Source organism: Lepisma saccharinum, chromosome 18, assembly GCF_977018435.1.
Source record: "Lepisma saccharinum chromosome 18, izLepSacc3.1, whole genome shotgun sequence".
NCBI classification, from domain to species: domain Eukaryota; kingdom Metazoa; phylum Arthropoda; class Insecta; order Zygentoma; family Lepismatidae; genus Lepisma; species Lepisma saccharinum.
The window spans coordinates 34,534,045-34,556,936 of record NC_139246.1 but is presented as its reverse complement, the minus strand read 5'-3'; the positions used below and the strand labels follow the sequence as shown (position 1 = coordinate 34,556,936).

The following is a 22,892-nucleotide window of genomic DNA, read 5'->3' as shown; positions in this document are numbered from 1 at the left end:
CAGTTTTTGTTTGGTGCTCATAGCTATGGTGGTCCCCAATGCTGCTATTTTTTCACTCAAAGAAGCATCTTTGCTTACAAATCTACCAAATGCAGCCTCTTCTAATTTCTTGTCTGCAACATGTCTCTTGTCAAGATCAGTATGTGTGTTGTATGCTATGTCATGGTCTCTACAAGCAGCATCTAGGGATTTAACACCAGGATCACCTCTGTTTAATCTATGGTCCAATTTTGTGCCTGGACCACAATACTGATAGCCTGGAATGTGTAGTTCAAATGGCAGCTTGTTTATAATGTCATTAACCAAGCCCCGACCCTCAGAAATATTCCAAAATTTAGGTGGTAGAGTATTAATAATTTTTATGAGATATCCAATCCCCTTAGTGTCATTCACTATAAAATTAGACAATTTTGTGCTTATCATGTCCATAATTCCAACCTTTTCATTATAAAAATTGTGGTTGCCAGCATTTTCCTCCCCAGCTATCACCAGCAACCTATCTACAAGTTTCCTGACATCATCAACCCACACAAATTCTTTAGGCAGGGTGTTGTATTGTTTGATTCCACTACCTGTCTTGATCTGTGACCATATGGGCTTGATTAAATTATTGTATTTTGCCCCACTGCTAGACTTGACTCTTTTTTGTGTGGGATCATTGTTCTGGTATAGAGCATCTGATTTTATTAATATTTCTTTGTAATAATCATAATCTTGATCTGTATAGCTGCCAGGCCTTTTCCGAGTCATCAGTTCCCACAATCCAGGTGTTCCGGGGTACTTAACAAAAGCACCTTTTTCTCCGAGACGAGATTCTGAATAAACAATCAGATCATCTCGCATAAATGTTACTCTGAAGTTGCCAATTCTATGTATGATGCTGCCATCAAGCTCTGTGTCAGCATATAAGCCAAACACCTCATCTTTATTGTCTTTAGGTGTGGTTAAATATTTTTGAGCAAGAAGACCCAATTCAATAGGATCCTGAGTAGCTTCAATTCTTCTAGGAGCAATAGGACTAGGTGTATGAATACTGGAAAGTGGGGTGAATGGATAATCTAATATGTTCCTTGCAGCTACAGGCACAAGCTCTGTGATCAAATTTTGATTTTGCTCTGTAACAGTTTTGATATTCTTACCTAAATTATTAATAGCATCAATTACAGGCTGTTCTGTTTGTTTGTGTTTTTCATAGATTCCTCGGTTCTCTGATTTCCATCCCTTAAATCTTTTTACAAGATAATCTCTTAACTTAAGATCATCAATGATTGGCCTTTTCATGGTTATTTATATACCTCTCAACGTCTAGAAAATCGTTGATTTTATTTCTGTATTTGCCACTACTGGGTGGTCTTGTCATATCAATTGTGACAAACCCATAACTGTCCTGGTTCCAGCACCTACTGCAAAACTTGGAAAAATCATTGTAGCTCAAGTCCCCACCTACATATTCATCATGTATGTGTTTGAGGTTGGTATGATCTTGATGAAACACACATATAAAATTGCTGTTGTCTCGGATCAGCTGCTTCGGAATTTTAGAAAAAGTCTGTGCCAGGTAGAAACAATCAATGTTTTTGTGCCGCCCCTGTGTAAAGAAATTTCTAACCTTGTTTTGATTATCCAGTATAATATCATCAAACACAACAACAGAATTATCGAGACATTCATCAAGTGGCTTAACATCTGGTTCAAAAGTAGCAATATCCAGTCCATCATATAGCTTCATCAGCTGCTGATATTTTAATTGTTCCAAGCTCTTAGAGAAAACATACAAGTGCCTGTTTTTCCAGTCTAACCAGTTGGGGGCCAATAAAAAATTATCAACCATTAGTGTAGTTTTACCACAAGCAGATGGCCCAACAATAAGACATCTAATATTATCAGGCAGCAAGTTGCCATTTCTCTTATTCTGCTGTTCAGGTTCTGGCAGCCTTTTTATAACATCCCAGGTGCTCATATTATTATTTTGTCTGCATCGATCCAGCTGTTTTCCGGATGACCCAGCCATTTGACAAATAACTTGTTGCCTTTTCTGCGGATGATTTTTTCTATGAGATATGTGTCAGGCTGTTTAGTTTTGCTGAGCTCTTGTTCATAGAACCTGCCTTTGAGAATTTCTCCTCGGTGATCCTTTATTATATATGTGTTAAGGGTCCCGGGTTTAACTTGAACCACTGTAAATAATTCGGTACTCCAGTTTCTTGTAAAGCCTCTTTTGAATAAGTGCTTATATTTGCTGATTCTAACTTGATCCCCCACCCTGTATTTGGCCTTTCTTGTTGTTGGCTGGTATCTAGGATAATAAACAGTCCTGATCAATTTTTGCTCATCAGATGAAGTTACTTCAGAGGGTTTCATGTTGATTGTGGAATGGACCGAGTTGTTATATTTATGTAGAAGTTCTGGAAGAATATTAAGCCATTTATAATTACCTTGAAGTGTAAATTGTTTATACATAAGATTTTTTAAGGTTCTGTTGAATCTCTCTACAATTGAGGCCTTGAGGTCACTGTAACTCGAGTAATGTTTTATTGCCTGGCTTTTAATAAATTGTTGGAACACAGAATTATAAAATTCTTTGCCATTATCTGTTTGCAAATAGCGCGGGGATCTTCCACTCTGATTGATGATTGTCCTGATGGCTTCTGTAACACATTTTCCAGTCTTGGATTTGAGTGGCACAGCCCATGCAAATTTTGAAAATGTATCTATTACAGTGAGTAGATACTTGTAGCCCTTGTTGATTTTGTCTAAGTTTTTCAACTGTCCACTTGACAACTCAATCAAGTCGCTCTGCCATAAATCATCTATGCCCTTTGTGACTACTGGGAGTCTCTTAAAATTATGTCGGGCCTGTCTGTGTAATTCATCAACAATAATTTGTCTAGACATAATATGAAAACAAGAATATTGCAACTATGGGGTGTTCAGCAGCTGATACTACAGGATTTTCTAAATATAATTTGTCCCCTATTTGTATTTTAAATTCCAGAGAGCCATCATCTTCAGCATAGGCTGTTTCTAATGTATTGGGGTCTGTAAAATCCTCTAACTCTACACTGGTGATTTTTACTTTGTTGTCAGCATTTGTTATTGATAAGGTAGGGTAGTGGTGTGCCTGTGGCTGATGCCAATATTTGATCTTGATTGGTCTCAATGTGCCCCCAACAAAAAATTGATAATAAAATTGTGCAGGGGACAGCATATATATTTTGCCACCTGGTGTAAATGGTGAATCATATTCTTTGTTGGGGATGCTGTACAATTCAAGAATTACTGTATGTTTTGGATTCTCGATTATGCCTGTTATTTCCTTTTCTGCTGTGAGCAATCTGCTTGTTACAGATTCAAGGTGCTCATTGATGGTCCTAACAACATCATCATGGCCTGGCTTGATTTTTATGTCCACAACAAGTTTCTTGTATTGTTGCACAATCTCTTGAAGCTGGGTGGCAAAAACAGACAGAGCATTTGCTTGATTGGATTCCATGGTCCCTAGCTGTTGCTTGATATTAGCTACAATTTGTTGCAAATTTTCAACAACTGCCAATTTTGAATTTTGAGCAGTAAGATCATGGACCTGTCTTCTGATATCCTCAAACAGGGCATGCAATTCATTAATATGTTGATTGGTTGGAAGAGTGGCCACTGTCTGAGTGAGATGTTTGATCTCTGTCTGGATATTCTTGATATCTTCTGATTTCAATATCCTATTCACTGCCCTCTTAATATTTTTAAGTTCCTGTGATGTGGGAAGATTTGATACTGTATTTTGCAAAGATTCAAGTGCCAATTTTACATTGTTTAATTCAGAAGCATCAGCCACATTTTGCATAGCATTTTGGAGCAGGGCTATATCTGCCTGAGTGGGTGTGGATTGTTGTAAAATTTCAAGTTTTGTTTGGATATCATCTATCAAGTGATGAAAATGAGATAGTTCAGATTCAGTGTTGAGGTTTTCAAGCTTTGTGATTTGTTGCTGGACACTGACAAGGGTGTCTACAATCCCAGGCAGGCGAGATTCTAGTACATTTGCCAAATCACTTTGCACTGCTGCTATTGTACCCTCAAGATGGGTTATGGTACTTTGAATTTTTCCAAAATCTTCATATGTTTCAAGTTGCAGCTTAATATTTGCTACACTCCGAGTTATTGCATTCAAAGCATCAGAAGATGGCAAATTGTTCATAAAATTTTCAAGTGTCTCAATTTTTTCTTTAACCTCGGCTATGGCATTGTGCAGAGGATCCAGATTAGGTATTTGGAGTGATTGAATCTGTTCTTTTAGAGTGGAAATCACTAGATCAAAATCTTCTTGTGATTTTATGCTTTTGACAATTGTTTGGAGCTGTGCCTGGACATTATTTATCTGCTCTTCCAATTGTTGTTTCAATTGCTCAGAATTGGTGGCCTGGGTCTTAAATTTGGCTTGAAGAGCTGCTACAGCTTCTTCTAAACTTTGAAAATTATCTAATGTTGCCAGATCAGTATATTTTTGAAGCAACAATTTGAGTTCAGAATCAATTTTGAGAAGAGGGTCCATGCATTGTGATTGTAAATTTGTAATTTCTAATTGAAGACTGGCATTGAGTGTGGTTTGTAAAGCTTGTAAATCACTTCTTAATTTCTTGACTCTGACATCAAGCATCAGAATCTCATCACTGTGATCTTCATGTCTTGTATGGCCAAATATATCATTAGGCATTTTTGTTTTAATGGTTATTTATTATTGAATATCTGATTCTTAATTCTATAAAAAAGGGTATAAGCTTGTCATATGACCCAGGGACCTCAATATATAAGCAGTCACCAGCAGAAACAGTATATACAGTGCCAGAAACCATGTTTGAGTGCTTAATTCTGTAAATATTTCTCCCTACTGAAATCTTGACATCACCCTCAGGGGTTGTAATAAATTGCAATTGCCCACCTACAGGTAATTGGTAATGATTTAAATTATTGTTAAATATGTACAATGTTTTGCCTGTTTCATCATCATTATCTGTAAATATGCTGTTCAGATGAATAATTAACAAGCCACTCAGTTTAGATATTATATCAGGAGAGGGTTGCGGTGTTGGCAGCTCCATAATAGCCTGCTTTTTGAACCCAAATAAGTTCATAGGCATGTTTATTTATTTCAAATCATGCTCTGTAATTGGGCATTGATTCCCATTTTTCAAATCACAATGCCCCCAAGGTAAAGTATGTATGCAACATGATAAAATGCATCTCTTATCATCATGTGGGTCCAGGGCCACTTTTCTTACAATATTTGAAGTCAGCAAGTGATCCTCACTCTGAATTCTATTTTCTGATGTTCTGATTGAATTCTGGGATTTGATGCAATTTTCATAATCTTCAAATTGGAGATCTTTTTCCACAGTTACTTTGCCAACGCCCTTAGCCTTTTTGGCAACAGCGCCACTACATGTTTCAAAAGTGTACACCTTGGCACTTAACCCAGCAAATTTCACAATAACATCACCAAGTGTCTCATCTTTTAACTTGCCAGGCACCTTTTTGTTGTGGGGTTGAATTCTTGTATGTTCACTGGTATCAAAGTATTGAAACAATTCAGGCTGTGACATATCTTGATAAACATCTTCTGTTTGAATATCAAGAATAAAACTATCCGTGTCCATGTACAATAATTTTACACGATCACCATAAAAAGGTTTCAACACCTCATAATACAATATTAACATATGTAATTTGGCCAATTCCAATATCACAGCCCCTACATAAATAGGTTTATCAAACTTGATCTTTGTTTTCTTCATGTTGAAAAGTGCCATGTGCTCATCATAAATTCTTCTGTAATTGAAGTTGGGCTTTGCAACCAATTTTTTGCTCAGGCTGGGGTCAGTAATTATTTTAACATCGGTATGTTTCCTGACATTTTCAATAGTTTTGCCATACACTGAATTCACCATCAATTTAAACAAGCCCTTATCAAATTGGCTCTTTGCAGATGTTCGAAGCTCCGTATTTGTATCAATGTATGGTTTCAACCATTCTGAGTGCCTGAACCTTAAGACTTTGCCAACTTTGGTCACTTGAACACCATGTTTCATCAGGAATTGGAGGTTTTTGTAATATGTGACATAACCCTGTTTCGGCTCCAGAGTCATCATGAGCTTCTTCTGTTTAGAGCCAGGTGAACACTGAACCTCGGAAATTGGGGCAGATCAGAAAATTTGTTGTGCAAATCTTCAGGAATTGTCAGATCAACCTCTATGAAGAGGCCATAGTCACTGTCATCAAAGTCCTGAAGATCTTCAATATTATAATTTTCAACCCATTCAAGCCCTGCATATGGCAATTTTTTCATCATAGCATGACCATAGAGGCTGTTTACATCTACATACACTATATAATTTGATGGCCGTGCTGGATCATAATCAGGCAGCATAATATGCTTGTTATTTGCTCTGGCATATCTCTGGGAACATTGCACCATCCCCCCTCTTATACATTGCTCCATAAACAGATACATATCTTGATCGTGGATCAGATCCAAATGCATTTTAGTGTTCAAAAACGTTGCGGCCCATGCTAGACCTGGGGCACTGTAAAAATACATTGGGTCCAGTCTATAATTTTGCATGGAAGATTTTCTGAATGCCTGCAATATATCAGCTAAGAGGGTCACATCAAGTTTTAAATAAGCCATGTGATAATCACCAAATGTCTTGCATTTTAAATTGTTCCACATCAACTGGGCATGGTGATAATCTTCATCAGTGATTCCAGATCCTCTGATTCTGCTGTAAAACTCTTCTTGTGGTGGCAGGGAACACTCATCAAATTTAGAAAAATCTGTAACATAGTCATATGGATATACACCCTTCCGCCTAATTAATTTCAGGTCCTGATTTGGAAACAATGCACGTGTGATTTTGAATTGTTCATCAGATAATTGAGTGGCCAGTGTAGCCAGGCTAGCAGATAAAATTCTGTAAGAATCAAGAAATCTTATGTGAATAGGAACACCATCAACTTTAATTATCTTGCTAATAGATATATATTTTTCATCATTTTCAGCTAAAATATTTAAATTCTGCTTGTCAAACCCCTCGTATCTGATCAAATGATGGAAATCATAATTGGATGCTCCATGGCAAAATATGGGGACAAATCTTGGTCTCTTGATCTTAATATTACAGCTATTACACAGAGCCTGTTTATATCGACCATCTGTATGAGAATGGTGATGTACCTTGATATTTGTATCTGAAAATTCAGAATCACATACCGGACATTTTTCTGCATTGTTGAAATCTTCAATCTGTTCCTCTGTTAAAGGCAACATAGGCTTTGATTTTAATAAGATGTTATATGCTATGTCACGGCACTCATTTTCTATTCTATGTGCAAATATTTTGATGGCATCTGGTCCCATGTATGAATATTCTTTACTAGCTACACCATCCTGTACAACCACATAACAAAAGCTGGAAGGTTCATGTAGCTGGTATGGTGTACTTGAAGATTCTTCAGGATCTGGATTGCAGGATGCAAGAGGTTTGACGTTCGATTCAAAATCACAGACAATATATGCTGGGTGTTCCAACAAGGCATCAAACTTTTTGAATTTGCAATTTTCACTTGGATTGGGCATCACCATATGAACAGGTTTATGGTTCCCACAGTATTTCAGACGCTCAATTAACTTGTTTTTAGCAATTTCTGCATTCTCTTCCCGAACCCCCTTCACCATTTTTTGACCATCAAATACAGTTAAACATCTTCTGCACAACTTGAATATTGTATTGGATTTGTCTAGTTGTGTTCTCACTAAAGCTTCAAGATTATGTATCAGAGTATAATGATATGTGCCATCCCCTTCAATTAAGAGCAGATCAATCGGAATAGCAGATTCATCATCAAGTATACTAATTCTGAGAGGTGCTATCGGGCAATTGCCAGTGGAACAAATAAATACATTAATAGATAATTGTTTGCCATTGATATGCCTGGCCTTTTTTTCAAATTTATCAATATTCTGAACTGACATTGGATATTCTAAACCCTCCATTGCATCGTCAAAATTGTGTTCATGCTGTTTGTAATAACTTATTCTCTCAGGATTCCTTGAAACTGGATACAAAGCAGCTAAAATACACCACAAAAAGCATTTCGCGTCATTATTTTTTATATTGACCACGGCTCTTTTGTTTTTGATATTAGCAGGTAATGGCACATATGTAGATCCTTGTAATGGGCTGAATTCAGAAATATTAACATATAACTTGTGCGGAGAGCCGCATAGGGCCCATCCTGACTCTTTTGCTGCAAATTCAGAGTGTTTGATATTCAGTTGATTTATCAAGCTGCTTATTATTGTGTCTGAATTTGTATTTGAATAAACCGGTACAGTTTCTGTTATGTGGGGCTGTCTAAATTTTGTGCCATTTGGTTTCTTATATTGTACAAACAATTTGAGGGACAGCTTATAAGAGCCATTTTGTGCATTTAGAATTGCCTGCAGATCAGAATTTATACTGTTCAAGAAATTCTCAATGCCACATCTTGGCTCTGATACAAACCGGTGATCCCTTAATTGGCCGTTAAAACTGCTACGGATGGGTTCATAGCGTGGCTGCTTTGCTGCTCTGGCATTAAGAGGTGCTTCGTGCCTTCTTTTCAGACCAGATGTAGATGGTTGAGGGGGCAATGTTGATGACTGTGCAGAGCAAGTATCTTTATGTGTATATGTGAAATATTCCATGTTATATTTTCTATGGCATTTGGGGCAAATTTTTGTGGGAGTTCTGTATTTGTCTGGGTTACAAATCTTTTGGTGTCTGGCCCAATTAGAGCTGGATATATTTTTATTGCATTGATTACAATATTTTTGATTTGGCATTTTTGCTGTTGTTTATTATATACAATTTCCTGGGTTTCAATTCAAAACTTTATACTGAATAAAAAATATCAGTTGGGTTCAGCTGTGTGATTTGTATGTGTGTGTATGTGTGTATGTGTATATACACTTAATATTTTTGGCTTTGGTATTTATATACAATTTCTTGGGATTCAGATCAAAACTTTATGCTGGATAAAAATATCAGTTGGGTTCAACACTGTGTGTGTGTGTGTGTGTGTGTGTGTGTGTATGTATGTATACACTTAATATTTTTGGCTTTGGTATTTATATACAATTTCTTGGGATTCAGATCAAAACTTTATGCTGGATAAAAATATCAGTTGGGTTCAACACTGTGTGTGTGTGTGTGTGTGTGTGTGTATGTATGTATACACTTAATATTTTTGGCTTTGGTATTTATATACAATTTCTTGGGATTCAGATCAAAACTTTATGCTGGATAAAAATATCAGTTGGGTTCAACACTGTGTGTGTGTGTGTGTGTGTGTGTGTATATGTATGTATACACTTAATATTTTTGGCTTTGGTATTTATATACAATTTCTTGGGATTCAGATCAGAACTTTATGCTGGATAAAAATATCAGTTGGGTTCAACACTGTGTGTGTGTGTGTGTGTGTGTATATATGTATGTATACACTTAATATTTTTGGCTTTGGTATTTATATACAATTTCTTGGGATTCAGATCAGAACTTTATGCTGGATAAAAATATCAGTTGGGTTCAACACTGTGTGTGTGTGTGTGTGTGTGTGTATATGTGTGTATACACTTAATATTTTTGGCTTTGGTATTTATATACAATTTCTTGGGATTCAGATCAAAACTTTATGCTGGATAAAAAAAGCAGAAATAGGCCACAACTTGGCCACAAGTGGACCGGAAGTAGACCGGAAGTAGTCAAACCGGAAGTGAACCGGAAGTGGACCGGAAGTGGACCGGAAGTGGACCGGAAGTAGACCGGAAGTGGACCGGAAGTGGACCGGAAGTAGACCGGAAGTAAATATGTGTGGGTGGGTGTAGGTGTGTATGGGTGTGGGTGGCCTAGTTTTAAGTGTGACCAAAAAAAAATATCAAGAGGGGCATATTTTTAACAAATTTATGGACAACAATCTCACAGAAGTGCCTTTTATAAGTATAGGCAAATCAATCTGAGGGAGCTCTTCCTTTCTGAAAAATTCCCGAGGGCATTTTTACAAAAATCTTGGATTAGGAAGAGCTCCACACTAGAGCAAAAAGCTCATATGCTCATGTTGAGCTTGTTTTAAGTATGGCCAAAGCTGCTTGAGAAGAGCTCTTCCTTTCTCGCACTGTCCCTACCGTAAATACAACTACTGCCTTAACATACAGTTTGGCACATAAAAATTTAAATTCGACAACAGATTAAAATAATCTATTTTACCATTGATAAGCTTGGAGAGAAAAGTTATTTGACTTGTTTGCCTCCTTTCGTCGACTGACGGAATATTAAAGATTTCGCGTAATATGTTGCTAGGAGTGAGTTTTGGATATGTACCATCAAGTTTAAATAGTAGATATCTGAGAAATTTATTTTGAAGCTTTTCTAATTTTTCGATCTCTTTCTTGAGTTGCGGATTCCAAACAAGAGAAGCATATTCGAGTTTAGATCTGACGAGCGTTTAATACAGCAAGAGAAATGTTTCCTTTTTTCTAAATTGATTACCCATTCTCATTACAAATCCCAAATTTCTGTGAGCTTCGCTTAAAATGCGGGCAATATGCGATTGGAATGTTAACTTTTGGTCAAAAGTAACCCCTAGGTCGGTAACGATATTCTCACTTTGTACTAACACATTAGAAATAGTGTATGAATGTTGAATAGGGTGTCTGTTGTGTGTGAATGATACAAGTTTACATTTCTTTAGGTTTAGGCTGACTTTATTAATTTCACACCACTGAAGCAAGTTATTCAGCTCTTCATGTAATATTGTACAGTCATCAGCGTTTTCGATATTTTTATATATTTTAACATCATCAGCAAAGATTAATGTCTCAGATTTTGTGAGTAGTTCAGGCAAAAATTAAATATAGCAAGGGACCTAGGTTCGACCCCTGTGGGACTCCTGAACTGGCCACGTATTCGGTTGATCTGCAGCCTTGATACACGACATATTGTCGGCGGTTCTGCAGGTAGGAAGAAAGAAAAGAAATAAGTGGAGGTGAAAGGCTATTGTTGGCTAATTTCTGTATTAATATATCGTGGTGAACTGTGTCGAATGCCTTTGAAAAGTCTGTATATAAAACGTCAACTTGCCCTTTATTAGCTATACTGGGTGCAATGTAGCTTGTCAGTTCGACAAGATTGGTTACGGTTGAGCGCTTTTGCACAAATCCGTGCTGTTTGGGGGAAAGAATGGGTTTAATATGAAAATATATATGCTTGTATATTATCTGCTCGAAGAGTTTTGCTGGTACTGACAATTTTGCAATAGACTTGTAGTTACATACGTCAGCCTTATCAGCAGATTTGGGAATCGGACAGATTTCAGTTGTTTTCCACATTGCTGGAAATCTCGAAGTTCTGATAGCCAAGTTGAAAAGGGTGTGAAGAGGGTACTTAAGAATTTCCGAACATCCTTTAATTACATAAGGGGGGATTGAATCAGGGCCGGCGGATTTTTTAGGTTTGAGTTTTTTAATGGCTTCCTCAATTTCATTTAGTGATATTTCAGAGATATTTAAGATACTAGGAAGTGAGTTGATATTTACATTAGGATGCGGATCCTTGTAGAAAGATGGTTCTTTGGAATATACGGATTCAAAATACTTTGCAAAGAGATCTTGGATACTTCCATTATCGTCAATGGTTTTATCATTATACATAGTTGGCTGCACGGGTGGATTTTTTCTTTGATTTTTAATGAAAGACCAAAACTGGTTAGTGTCGTGAGCAAGATTGATTTCTGAAGTTTCAATATAGTTTTGGTAAGCTTTACTGATCTCCCATTTTAATTTCGTTCTTAAGGTTTTATACTTAATTTCGTGATGCGTTACATTTCCCATTCTTTGTTTCCATTTTTTGTGGTGACGTGATTTTGCTTTCAGATTTTTAATAATTTCCCGCGTGAACCAACATGGGTAAGATTTTTTTACAGAGGAGCGAGAGCATGGTACACATTCATTAAGAATGCTTTCGATTATTTCATAAAATTTAACAACGGCAATATCTACGTCTTCGCATTCTTTTAGTTGGTCCCAGTCAGCTAATTCGAGTTTCCGATACATATTAATGAAATCGGCTTTCTTGAAATTATATCGTTGGATGTTTGGATTTAAAGCTCTTTGTTTAGGTATGGTTTGTGTTAAAGTTATTCCTAGAGCCGGATGGTGTTTAACTTCGCTTACCAGAGGCTCTTGGCGAAATATTTTAGTATTTTCAATATTTGTTAAAACTAGGTCGAGAGTTCTACTATTGGCGTTCTGTATGGAATTTTTGCTTTTGAGGTCGTTGAAATCGAGGAAATACTTCAGTTCGCGACATTGTGCGCCTAACGTGAGCAACTCCGTGTTGGAATTTTTAATTTCAGGGATGTTGAAATCACCGGCAATGACCAACGGGCTACCCAGAGGGTAATGAGCAGTTATATGACTAAAGAAGTTCTCGTATACGGCCACGGGAGATGCAGGTTGAATATACACAACACACATGTAACAATCGCGACCAGATTCTGTTTTAAATTTTATAATTAAACTGCCAATGCTTTGTTCGTGTAAAAGAGCATTGACCATTACAGGATTAATTTTTTTCTTTATGGCGATGAGGACACCGCCACCTAGAGTTTTGCTAGTTTCTAACGTGTTGCGATCTGACCTGAAGACGCTATATCTATCGTCGAGTAGTTCGGAATCAGAAACTGAAGAATTTAGCCACGTTTCCGTGCACAACACCACATCGTAATTGTTACTCAATACACTTAAAAAGAACTGTTTGGTTTTTGATCGAACTCCTCTCAGATTCTGATAAATTATGTTCATGCTAATTTTGTTTTTTTCATTGTCGCACAGAGTTTTGGATGGGTCAGTTCTAGTGGGATTGATTGACGTCTCCACAGAAGCAGGGACAAGAACAGGTGAAGTAAACTTCTTACCTGACAAGTTGCGTTGAGCGTGGCTACCTTGACATCCTCAAAGAGCTGGGAGACCGCTACCTCTTGCCCACTTGCTCCCCCTTCCATCCTGCATTCTTAGATTTCCTGGACGAACGAGGGGTGAGGGTTCTTGACCTCCGCTTTCACTTTGCTCCAGGCGGGGACCAACACTTTGGGCATCGGAAGGGTTGCCAGGGTCAGCTTGCAGATCGCGCAGGGAATATCTTATGTTGTCGACCACAAGATGGCGATGACTAATGTACGCACGGTGACCAGCGTTCCGGGTTCGGTGCATATGCTCGAGTAATCCTTGACGTTCTTTGCGAGTGGAATAACAGAAATCTTGCTCCAGGAATATCTTCGTTCCCTTCAGCTTGTTGCGGCATCCAATAACTTTTTCTTTTTCTTTGTATCGCAAAAAGCGACAGACGATGGGACGAGGACCTCGGTTACTGTTGGTGTTAATCCGATGCGCTCTCTGGATGGAATCCTCTTGCAGATCGATGTTTAATTTGTCCTTAATTATTGTTCGCACTTTTGTCTCCGTCTGACTCCAGTCTTCTCCCGAGTCCCCTTCTTCAACACCGTATAACACCAAGTTATCGCGTCGGCTTCTGTCTTCTTGGTCGTCCAGTCTTTGTTCCAGCCAGTTATTTTGTTGAGACAGTTCCTCCACACGTTTCGTAAGGGAGCCAACATCTCTCTGCAGAACGTCCACTCTAGTGACGAGGGTTTTGAGTGAGGTGCCAAATTGCCGAACTTCGGAAACTAGGGAGTCGTTAGAAGCCTTGAGTTCTTGCAGCATTGCTTTGATCTCTCCCATTCCCTCACTGGACCCAGGATTTTGTTCCACACTACCTATCACTAGTAGCACTAAAATCACTAAACCATATGCACAATAACATTGCTTCAATTCAGAGCTACATTCCGCAGGCACCTGACATTTCAGGCCTGATTTCACCACGAACATTCCAATCCGGCAACGCCAGGTCTCGGTCGAAACCCCCATTGTTTACCACGAGCTTAGAACGGAGCGGCTAGAAAACACGTCCTTCCACTTCAACCTTCAACTCAACAATCTGCCAGCTTTAAACGGCTAGAGGGATGATTACTTAATTCTTGATACGAAAAATTCAGGCCAACAACTTTTCTTGAAGTGCAATGGAAGACATCATAATTTAATATTAATAGGCAACCCGCGGAGGATAAACGCTTAATTTTAGATGTCAATTGGTAATCACGATCTTAGATCTCGAGAAGGAAGTAGACTGCTATTTATTCTCATGTTAATTGAAGAATTGCTATAATTCCAGAAGTCCCTAGAGGGAGTCATAGTAAGTGACCACGTACTTCAACAATAGGTTCCATTAATCATCCAAGATTTGTTACTTGCTTACCATGTGTCTTGATGCTACTCTGGTTTATAACCTTGTCACTAACACGCACAAAAATCTAAAAGGATATTTCTGAAATTTCGTGTAAGGTCAAATTACTCCCCAAAATAATTTTGTAATATAGTGCTTAAACATTGAAGAATTAGATGTATATATTTGTGAAACTTTTGTGAACCAACACAATAATGGATATTTTGATTTCATTGTTACAGGAAGTGGATACCTGAAGTCCTCATTTCTACTAGCCAGTGCAACAACCGTTCTCAGCTGGGGATTGATTGATTATCGCGATGTTTATGACAAATCAGGTAAGGTGTTTTTGGATATTCAAAACTGTCTGAAACAATTATAGATGTGGTGTGCGGTGACAATTAACGTTGAAGAAGTACTGTAGCTCCAGAAAAATTAAGGAAGTCAAATAATCTATCAAAAGATGTTTAATTAGGGACACTCACTACGAAATCCCATGGCCAGGCCTGAATTCGAACCTGGAACCGGGGGGTCGGCATTATTATTATTATTTCCTTTTTGGAATTTATGATTTATCGTCGCTTTTCTACCGTTTTTAGAGTAATGCCAATTCGATGGAAACAGGAACACAATGAATAACATACTTACACACACACACACACACACTCACACACACACACACACACATATATATATATATATATATATATATATATATATATATATATATATATATATATATATATATTGATGAAGTATAATGAGTGAAGTTAGAGAAGAGGCTCGTTTAATGATATCTTTACACTGTTCATTGACCTGACGTCTCCGTCCATATCCCAGGTATGCACCTCATTTCCAAATACCTCTGTGCTGAGGTTATACGGAAGGTGATGAATGTACACCTCACCGATAGGGGACATGAGGAGTAATAACATCTAGTCCGGGAGCAGAATAAAACATGAAATCCGGAAGGACAGCTCTCTCAGTTAGCTTGCAAATTTCATCGATACACTCAGTGTGGGATAACGGAAGGAGCGTGAGTCAGAGTCGATGTACGAACTCTGACAATAGCCATGGACACGGCGTGTTAGATACGTCCAGGACAGTGCTCAGCGAGAATATGAGACAGGTATGACAAGTGTGGAGAGAGGATTTCACTCAGTTATATCTCATCTTTCCTTTCATTGATCGGGGTGGGCTCTTTACAGTCATTATGAACCTTAAACCTCTTGTATACATAATCAATATAAACACACCCACACCCACACCCACACCCACACCCACACCCACACCCACACCCACATCCACACCCGCACACGCACCCACATCCATACCATGCCACACATGAAGATATCTTTTCTCAATACCATGATTATTCGAGCTATAGTCCCCGGAATCAAATTGTGGCAGCTGTATACTGAAATGTCCCCTTCCCTGGGTGGTGTTATGCCTGTTACGGCGATGACGGAACTTGCTATTACCCAGGCCATTTGAAGACTTTTTATTATAGTTCGCTCATAGCAGTAGAGTTATGCAACACACATAAAGCCATGAAGGAAAGTAAATATGTGAGGATCTAGGTGTCCTGTTTTATTGTAGGTGACAATACCTCAGGAACAGAATATGCAGAGTTGTTTATTCGCCAACGAAGTTTTCTGTTCGTGTCCCAGCCTGTTATAAATATTTATATTGGTGCCTTTTCTTCAGTTTCACCCAATCAGCATGACTTGTTTCTTCCCCAGGCCAGCTCGTCCAGATGCGAGAAGCCATCAAATGGGCCACAGACTATCTGATGAAGGCGCACGTGGCGCCAGACGTCCTCTACGGCCAAGTGGGGAAGTTCTCGGTGGACAAAGGCTACTGGGGAAGACCTGAGGATATGGACGTAGAACGGCCAGCCTACATGATCAACTCCACCAATCCAGGTGAGCCAGTCTTTTTCAAAACCGCAATACATCCTCTTTGCAGGGCAGCATGGGAAATCATGGCATGATGGAAGAGTAAGGGACGAATCACACGGAACTGGATTTCCAGTAGGAATGTCCTAGTTGGCGCTGGAATGGCTACCCATCTGCTAGATTTCGCCTCACACGGTACTTGTTGTCGTACTTGTCGGTATGCTTTAGTTTCCATCAGACATGAGACAGACTAAAGGGTACAGTGAGAAAAAATGTTTGAGAACCGCTTGTCTACACTGTACTGAGAATCTATAGAGTATGCGAACGAGATTGCGAGAAAGTATCTGCGCAGATAAGAGTCGAGATGAATGTGTAAGGGGGGCACATACAGAAATCTAAATGTATCATATCCTTTGATCTACCAAAAACGCATCGATTGATGGACTAAACTGTGTTTTGTGGCGTCTGCAAAGAATCAGGTTTGATGAATTTTGTGCATTCTAATGTCCATCATATGATGCAAGTATTTCTTTCAGTCTAGAAGCACTTTAATGCATCTGTTGATGCATTTGTCTGCATCTTTCTCGATGACGTACTTAAACATTTGGTCTGAGGAATACTTTATGCATTTTTTGTTTCAGGTGATGCATTTACTTTCCCTTGTGATAGGTGAATAACCCCGCTGCAGCTAACACTCCTTCCAGCAGCGCGCCTTGTGTAACTCCGTCCACTCGCTTTCTCCCCTTCTCTACCGTTATGCGCAGCCTTGCTCCACAGATTCCTGAGACTGAGTGTAGTCTGAAACTGTAGCAGCTCTCACTTACAGCACTGTCCGAAGCGTGTAATGTACATTATATAGTACAGTAAAAATAGGAGAAATAGTGGAACTAATTCATAGCAAGCTGAAATTTGGCACATAACTGTTTTATTGCATTAATAACATGTCCGCCATTTTTCAATATGGCGGACTTAGTGTACGAATGATCGCCGGAGACTTTTGATCTTTTGTTATTAATGTTATGAAGATTCGATGTACCAGATTTCAGCTTCTTATGAATAAAAATCGTCTAAAGTTACTGCATTAATAGTTTGAATCCACTTAATAGGTTGAGTTGGAAGGAAGAGGTGGAACTGCACACTTCAACTTGCCGTAGTCCTCGCTTGGCAGCCATATTGCAACTTTCACTTTGTAGAGGCAACGCTTACTGAATAGACAATCTAAAACTAAGTACTATTTTATCGATAACACTGTATTTAGAACAAAATTTAAAGGAATAAATTATATACCCATTTTTCGAATTAAGTAGTAAGTGGGTGTAAAACATTATGCTTGAGGATTGTGCGTCTGAGCTCCAGAACGTGGTGGTTGACTGCCATCTGGCGGGAAAAGTGTCAAATGTGCTACTAAAGAGCTTTTCGATTCGGACAACCTCAAAGACAGAGGAACGGCGCGTTTGCATGTTCGGACAGCACCTTACAATACGTTTGCAAACATGGATTCTTGTCTCCGATTCTTGCTAGCTTCGTTTCTGTACCAGCGTTTGTCACCTTGGGATACGGAAATAAACTATGTTAACTTGAACCATTCCCAAGAGTTCAGGACAATTTGATTTTCTTTTCTGGGCAATTTTCTGCCATGTTGTTGTACTTTAATCAAACCAACGTCAACCATAATAACATGTATTGGAGAATAAAACGAACAAATTTGCTTTTCAGGTGCAGATCTGGCGGCCGAGGTGGCCGCTGCTTTGTCGTCAGCTTCCATTGCTCTGAAGCGCTGGAACTTCACCTATTCCTGGTACTTGCTGGACCACGCCACAAAGCTGTACGACTTCGCGACCAACTACCAAGGACTGTATCAGCAATCTATAACGGACGCTGTCAATACATATCCGCAAGTAGTATATTAGATGATCTTAGCGTTGTAAGAGTCATAAAGGAGAGGGAGAGCGAGAGAGAGAGAGAGAGAGAGAGATAAAATGGAGTGAAATTAAAAAGAAAGATAGAGAGAACGGTATAAATCGAGAGAGAAAGAGAGAGTGAGATAGAGTGTGTGTGTGAGAGAGAGAGATAGAGTGTGTGTGTGAGAAGGAGAGAGAGAGAGAGATAGAGTGAGAGAGAGAGAGTGAGAGAGAGTGAGAGAAGGAATGACATAGAAATCAAAGAAGAGAGAGAATGAGGAGTATTATGTGTGTGCGTCATAAAGGGAGAGAGAGATTGAGAGAGAGAGAGAGAGAGTGAGAGAAGGAATGAGATAGAAATCAAAGAAGAGAGAGAATGAGTATTATGTGTGTGCGTCATAAAGGGAGGGAGAGAGAGAGAGAGATAGAGAGAGAGAGAGAGAGAGAGAAGGAAGGAATGAGATATAAATCAAAGAAGAGAGAGAATGCGTATTATGTGTGTGCGTGAGAGAGAGAGAGAGAGAGAGAGAGAGAGAGAGAGAGAGAGGGAGGGAGAGAAGGAATGAGATATAAATCAAAGAAGAGAGAGAATGAGTATTATGTGTGTGCCTGAGAGAGAGAGAGAGAGTGGGGGGGACAGAAAACAGTGAAAATCAAAGAGGATGAGGGAGAAAACATACAGAATAAAGAGATAAACGGAGCCGAAAATTAGAGAAAATTAGGGTAAATGAAAAAGTGAAAGCTCTCACACTATGACGGCGAACACGGGGCATAAACATACGATTACCGAGGCTCGTATAACGCGTTCATTTTGCTTGTCAGTAAGTGCGTGCTAGTTTTAAGTTTTCGAATCGATTCAAAGAGTTATTTGTTTTCTGGCAGTAAGTTATATAATCTGGTCTTCTGAATGGTAAATCGCACAACAATGAAAGACCGCCGCATGAAGTTCATCTTCAAATAGTTAAGGTAAGGTATTATTTATTTTTCTGAATGCAGCCCTCCTAATAATAAGTAGCATGAGCCGCCACTGGTAACGTGTTATTGATAAAAGGTACGATCCTTGCTGTCTGAACGTGGAACCATGGCACATGTTTGTCTGCCGTGAACGAATCGTTTTCATACTAGCCTATTTGTCGTGCTGAAGAAGGATATAAATTCGCTTCTGTATAGTTTGATGAGGATGTAAATGATAAGTGCTGAGTGTTGATAATTGTTAATATATTGTTAATTATAATGTCGCAACATAAACACACTTTCGAAGAAAAAAAAAAGTGCCATTCTTATATGAAAACAAGCTCGATCGGAAATGTGAGGATGTAATTCTGAAGGAGACTTTCCCAAAATACATAAAAATGCTTAGCAGTATGAGGAAATATTTCAAACATCTTCTGTGACAAAAGTATATGATAACTTTACTCACTTAAAAATATTTCCATCAAAATAAATCTGTGTGCTTGAGTTTAGGGGATACGTACTGACCGGTCATAAAAATGAGGCACCTAAATCATGAAATACTGAATTCATATAAATAATAATAATAACCCGTGGCGCAACAGCGCTTGAGGGCCAGGGCCTACCTCTTGACTTCTACCTGCCGAGGTGGGAGACCATCCAACCAGTTATTGGGTGACGTGTTGTCAGCACGACGGTTTCTAAGTTCTAGGTTTCTGTGATCGGGCTACGCTACTCACTCGTGGCTCCCCAATATGGGCCACTGGTCTCATACACAGACAGGAATCTCAGGAGAAAAGTTGTTACGCTTCCCACAGAAGACTCGAACCTGCGAGCGTCCTATTGAATGGCAACTTCTACCACCGCCGTAGAGTTATGCAACACACCTAACGCCTTACATGGAAGCGAGTATTTCAGGATGCATGTGCCCTATTTCTATTGCCAGTGACTGTACGTATATTCGATTAAACAGGCAAAATACATGATTCGGACTGCTTCACGGCCACGCACTCGAGCGACAATATAATTCATATTTGGAATTTCTTATTTCAATCCTTATAATTTTACATTGTTGAATGAAGCTGTGTATTATTCATGTAACGGTATAAAGGAGAGTACACTCGACATTGGAACTTGGAAATGGCGTTTTAAGTCTGAAAAAATCATTACATAACTTCATGTATACTTAAGATGACTTAACTTACTATCGGATGACACTCACCTTCACGGTCTTCTATTCATTCATTCATTCCTTTATTTGGAACCTAACAGCTTTTATGCCGTTTTTTGTCCATAAAAATACACACACAATTATTTTACAATAAAATTATCAGTCCATCCCCCCTATTTTACAGATATTAGATTTTTTTTAAGAACATTTTGCCTTTTACAATTGTATGTTACACTTCCTTAAAAATGATAACAAACTATAACCAATTCTCACATCTGGATTAACAACTAAACTTAACAAATTTGTTGGAAACTGAACCTTTAGATTATTTAAAGTATAATACAAGATATCTCTCTCTCTATTATATTTTGAGCATTCCAGTATTATATGTTGTGCATCTGCACTTTCCCATCCACATTCACATTTCTTATTGTTCGTTATTCCAATTTTGGATAAATGTTGCCTAGTACACAAATGGCCCGTTCTCAGTCTATTAATTAATACAATTACATTTCTTGTAGCACTTTCATGATGAAACAATGGTTTTCGTGTTTTGAATTCAGCAAATGGTCTGTATGATTCTCCAACTGTTGTAAGTTCATTTCGACACCAATCAAACCATTCATTCAGAATTTTCTTCTTTACTCTAGGGAGAAGATCCGTATAGCATAAGGATAAGTTCGTAATATTTGGAAGGCGCACTGCTTTCTTTGCACACTCATCTACATGAGAATTACCTGTAATATTGCTATGATTAATCATAGAATAAGTAATTCCATCCATCCCTGGAGCAGATTCTTTACTGTTGCCGATGATTTCATAGATTTCCTCTTTTGAAATTGGAGTTGCAAAACCTTTCGCCGAACGTAGTTTTGATGTGTAACTACATAATTCATTTGGTGTTTCAATTACTCCGTCTGACACTGTAGGTATGAGTTTCTGAATAAATTCAGTCTTCCAATTTGATTTCAAAGGGACCACATTTGCTGTACGAGGATTTTTGAGCGACCTAAACTTATTCCACACATATCCTAATTTCATGCTTGGGTGTAAATTTTCACAAAATAATTTCCATGATTTTCTTTTTGCTTTTATGCATAATCTCTTTGATTTGGCCACAGAGCGTCTGAATGCTATCCAGTTCTCCGGATTTGGTTGACGTGAGTATATTCTTGCTAATTCGACTCTATGTAGTTTTGCTTCAGCACACTCTTCTGTCCACCAGTATATCTTTGGGAAATGTTGCTGACTACTTTTCTTTTGTCACCCTGGGACAGCTCAAGTCCATCGCAGCCGAAATGATTTTTACAAACTCCTCGTATGTAATATTATCAGGTTTTAATCAATCATCCTCTGAGAAATAAATATTTAAAAGTTTAGTATAATTAGACCAATTAGCTTTGAATACTTTCCATTTACGAATAGTTAATATTCTTTCATTTGTTGCATGGCAATAAGCCAGATAAAAATAACATGGATAATGATCGCTTGTTCTCAAGTCCACATCGGCCTCCCATGTAAAGTCTGCACAATACTTTTCTGAAATTAATGTTAAGTCTATAGATGACGGATTACTTCCATTTCTAGGCATATGAGTAGGTGAACCATCATTTATTATAGTTAACTGTTCCGCCTCCATCCATTCAACAAGAGTTCGACCAAACTTATCTGCTGCCTGTCGACCCCACAATGGGTGGTGGCAATTGAAATCTCAAGTTATGATTAATGGAGTCTTGAATGAACTAATCATAGACCTTAAATGTTTCACTGCAATTTTTTGCGATGTATAGGGAGATGGTATATGGGTCGAGATAACAGTAAATATTTTATTCAAAATTTGCACTTGTATTCCCACTACTTCCACCCGATATTCTCGAAGAATCACTAAATTGGGATTAAATGATATGGGTTGGAATGCCAGGTTTTCATGTACAAATATACCCACTCCTTTTCCGGATTTTTTGATTAATTACTGCGTGATAAATTTTTATTTCAATTGAAACTCCCCCATCCCCCCATACTTCACACACACACATAATGAGAGGATGATGCTCTTCTATCAGTTTTATGAGTTCAGGTTTTCTTGAAGGAAACGAGCATAAATTCCATTGCACAAACAAAAACATATTTTGCATGTGGTAACTTACTGATTATTATATTTAATGTTGAGCATCTTCATATGATTCAAGCTCTTCAATAAGTTTCAATAACTGTGAAGTAATATTTGCACAATCGACTAGAATATTTTTAATTCTCTGAATATTATCATCCACAGTTATGTTCGAAGGTAGTTTTCCCATAACTTGTAAACTCTTTGTTCAAGTAAAAGTCATTTGCATCATTGGATGTTAAAAAGTAAACCTATGCACGATTAGGACCCGATGCCTTAACATAATTCACCTTAATTCTAGCTTCTCTTAAGTGACTACCTAACATAATAGCACTAAAGCTACCAACGTTGTGTTCCGCTCCTTCAACAAGCACAATATATGGGCCATCGTGCCCAGGATAGAATAAGTCATTTTTATTCACATTGTCCTTTGATTGCATTGTACGCTCTAATACGTTTGCTTTGAAAATTTTTGGAGCATTTATAGATTCC

The 22,892-nt window shown here is 38.2% G+C and overlaps 1 protein-coding gene across 1 annotated transcript in view; it reads left to right on the top strand.

The window, feature by feature from the left end:
* Positions 1–22,892, top strand: part of LOC146001954 (uncharacterized) — a 66,167-nt gene that overhangs the window by 11,227 nt on the left and 32,048 nt on the right. The window contains exons 3-5 of the mRNA XM_083139672.1: positions 14,612–14,707; positions 16,112–16,294; positions 17,984–18,161. Coding sequence (XP_082995798.1) covers positions 14,612–14,707; positions 16,112–16,294; positions 17,984–18,161 — 457 coding nt within the window. The remainder of the gene's footprint in view (positions 1–14,611; positions 14,708–16,111; positions 16,295–17,983; positions 18,162–22,892) is intronic.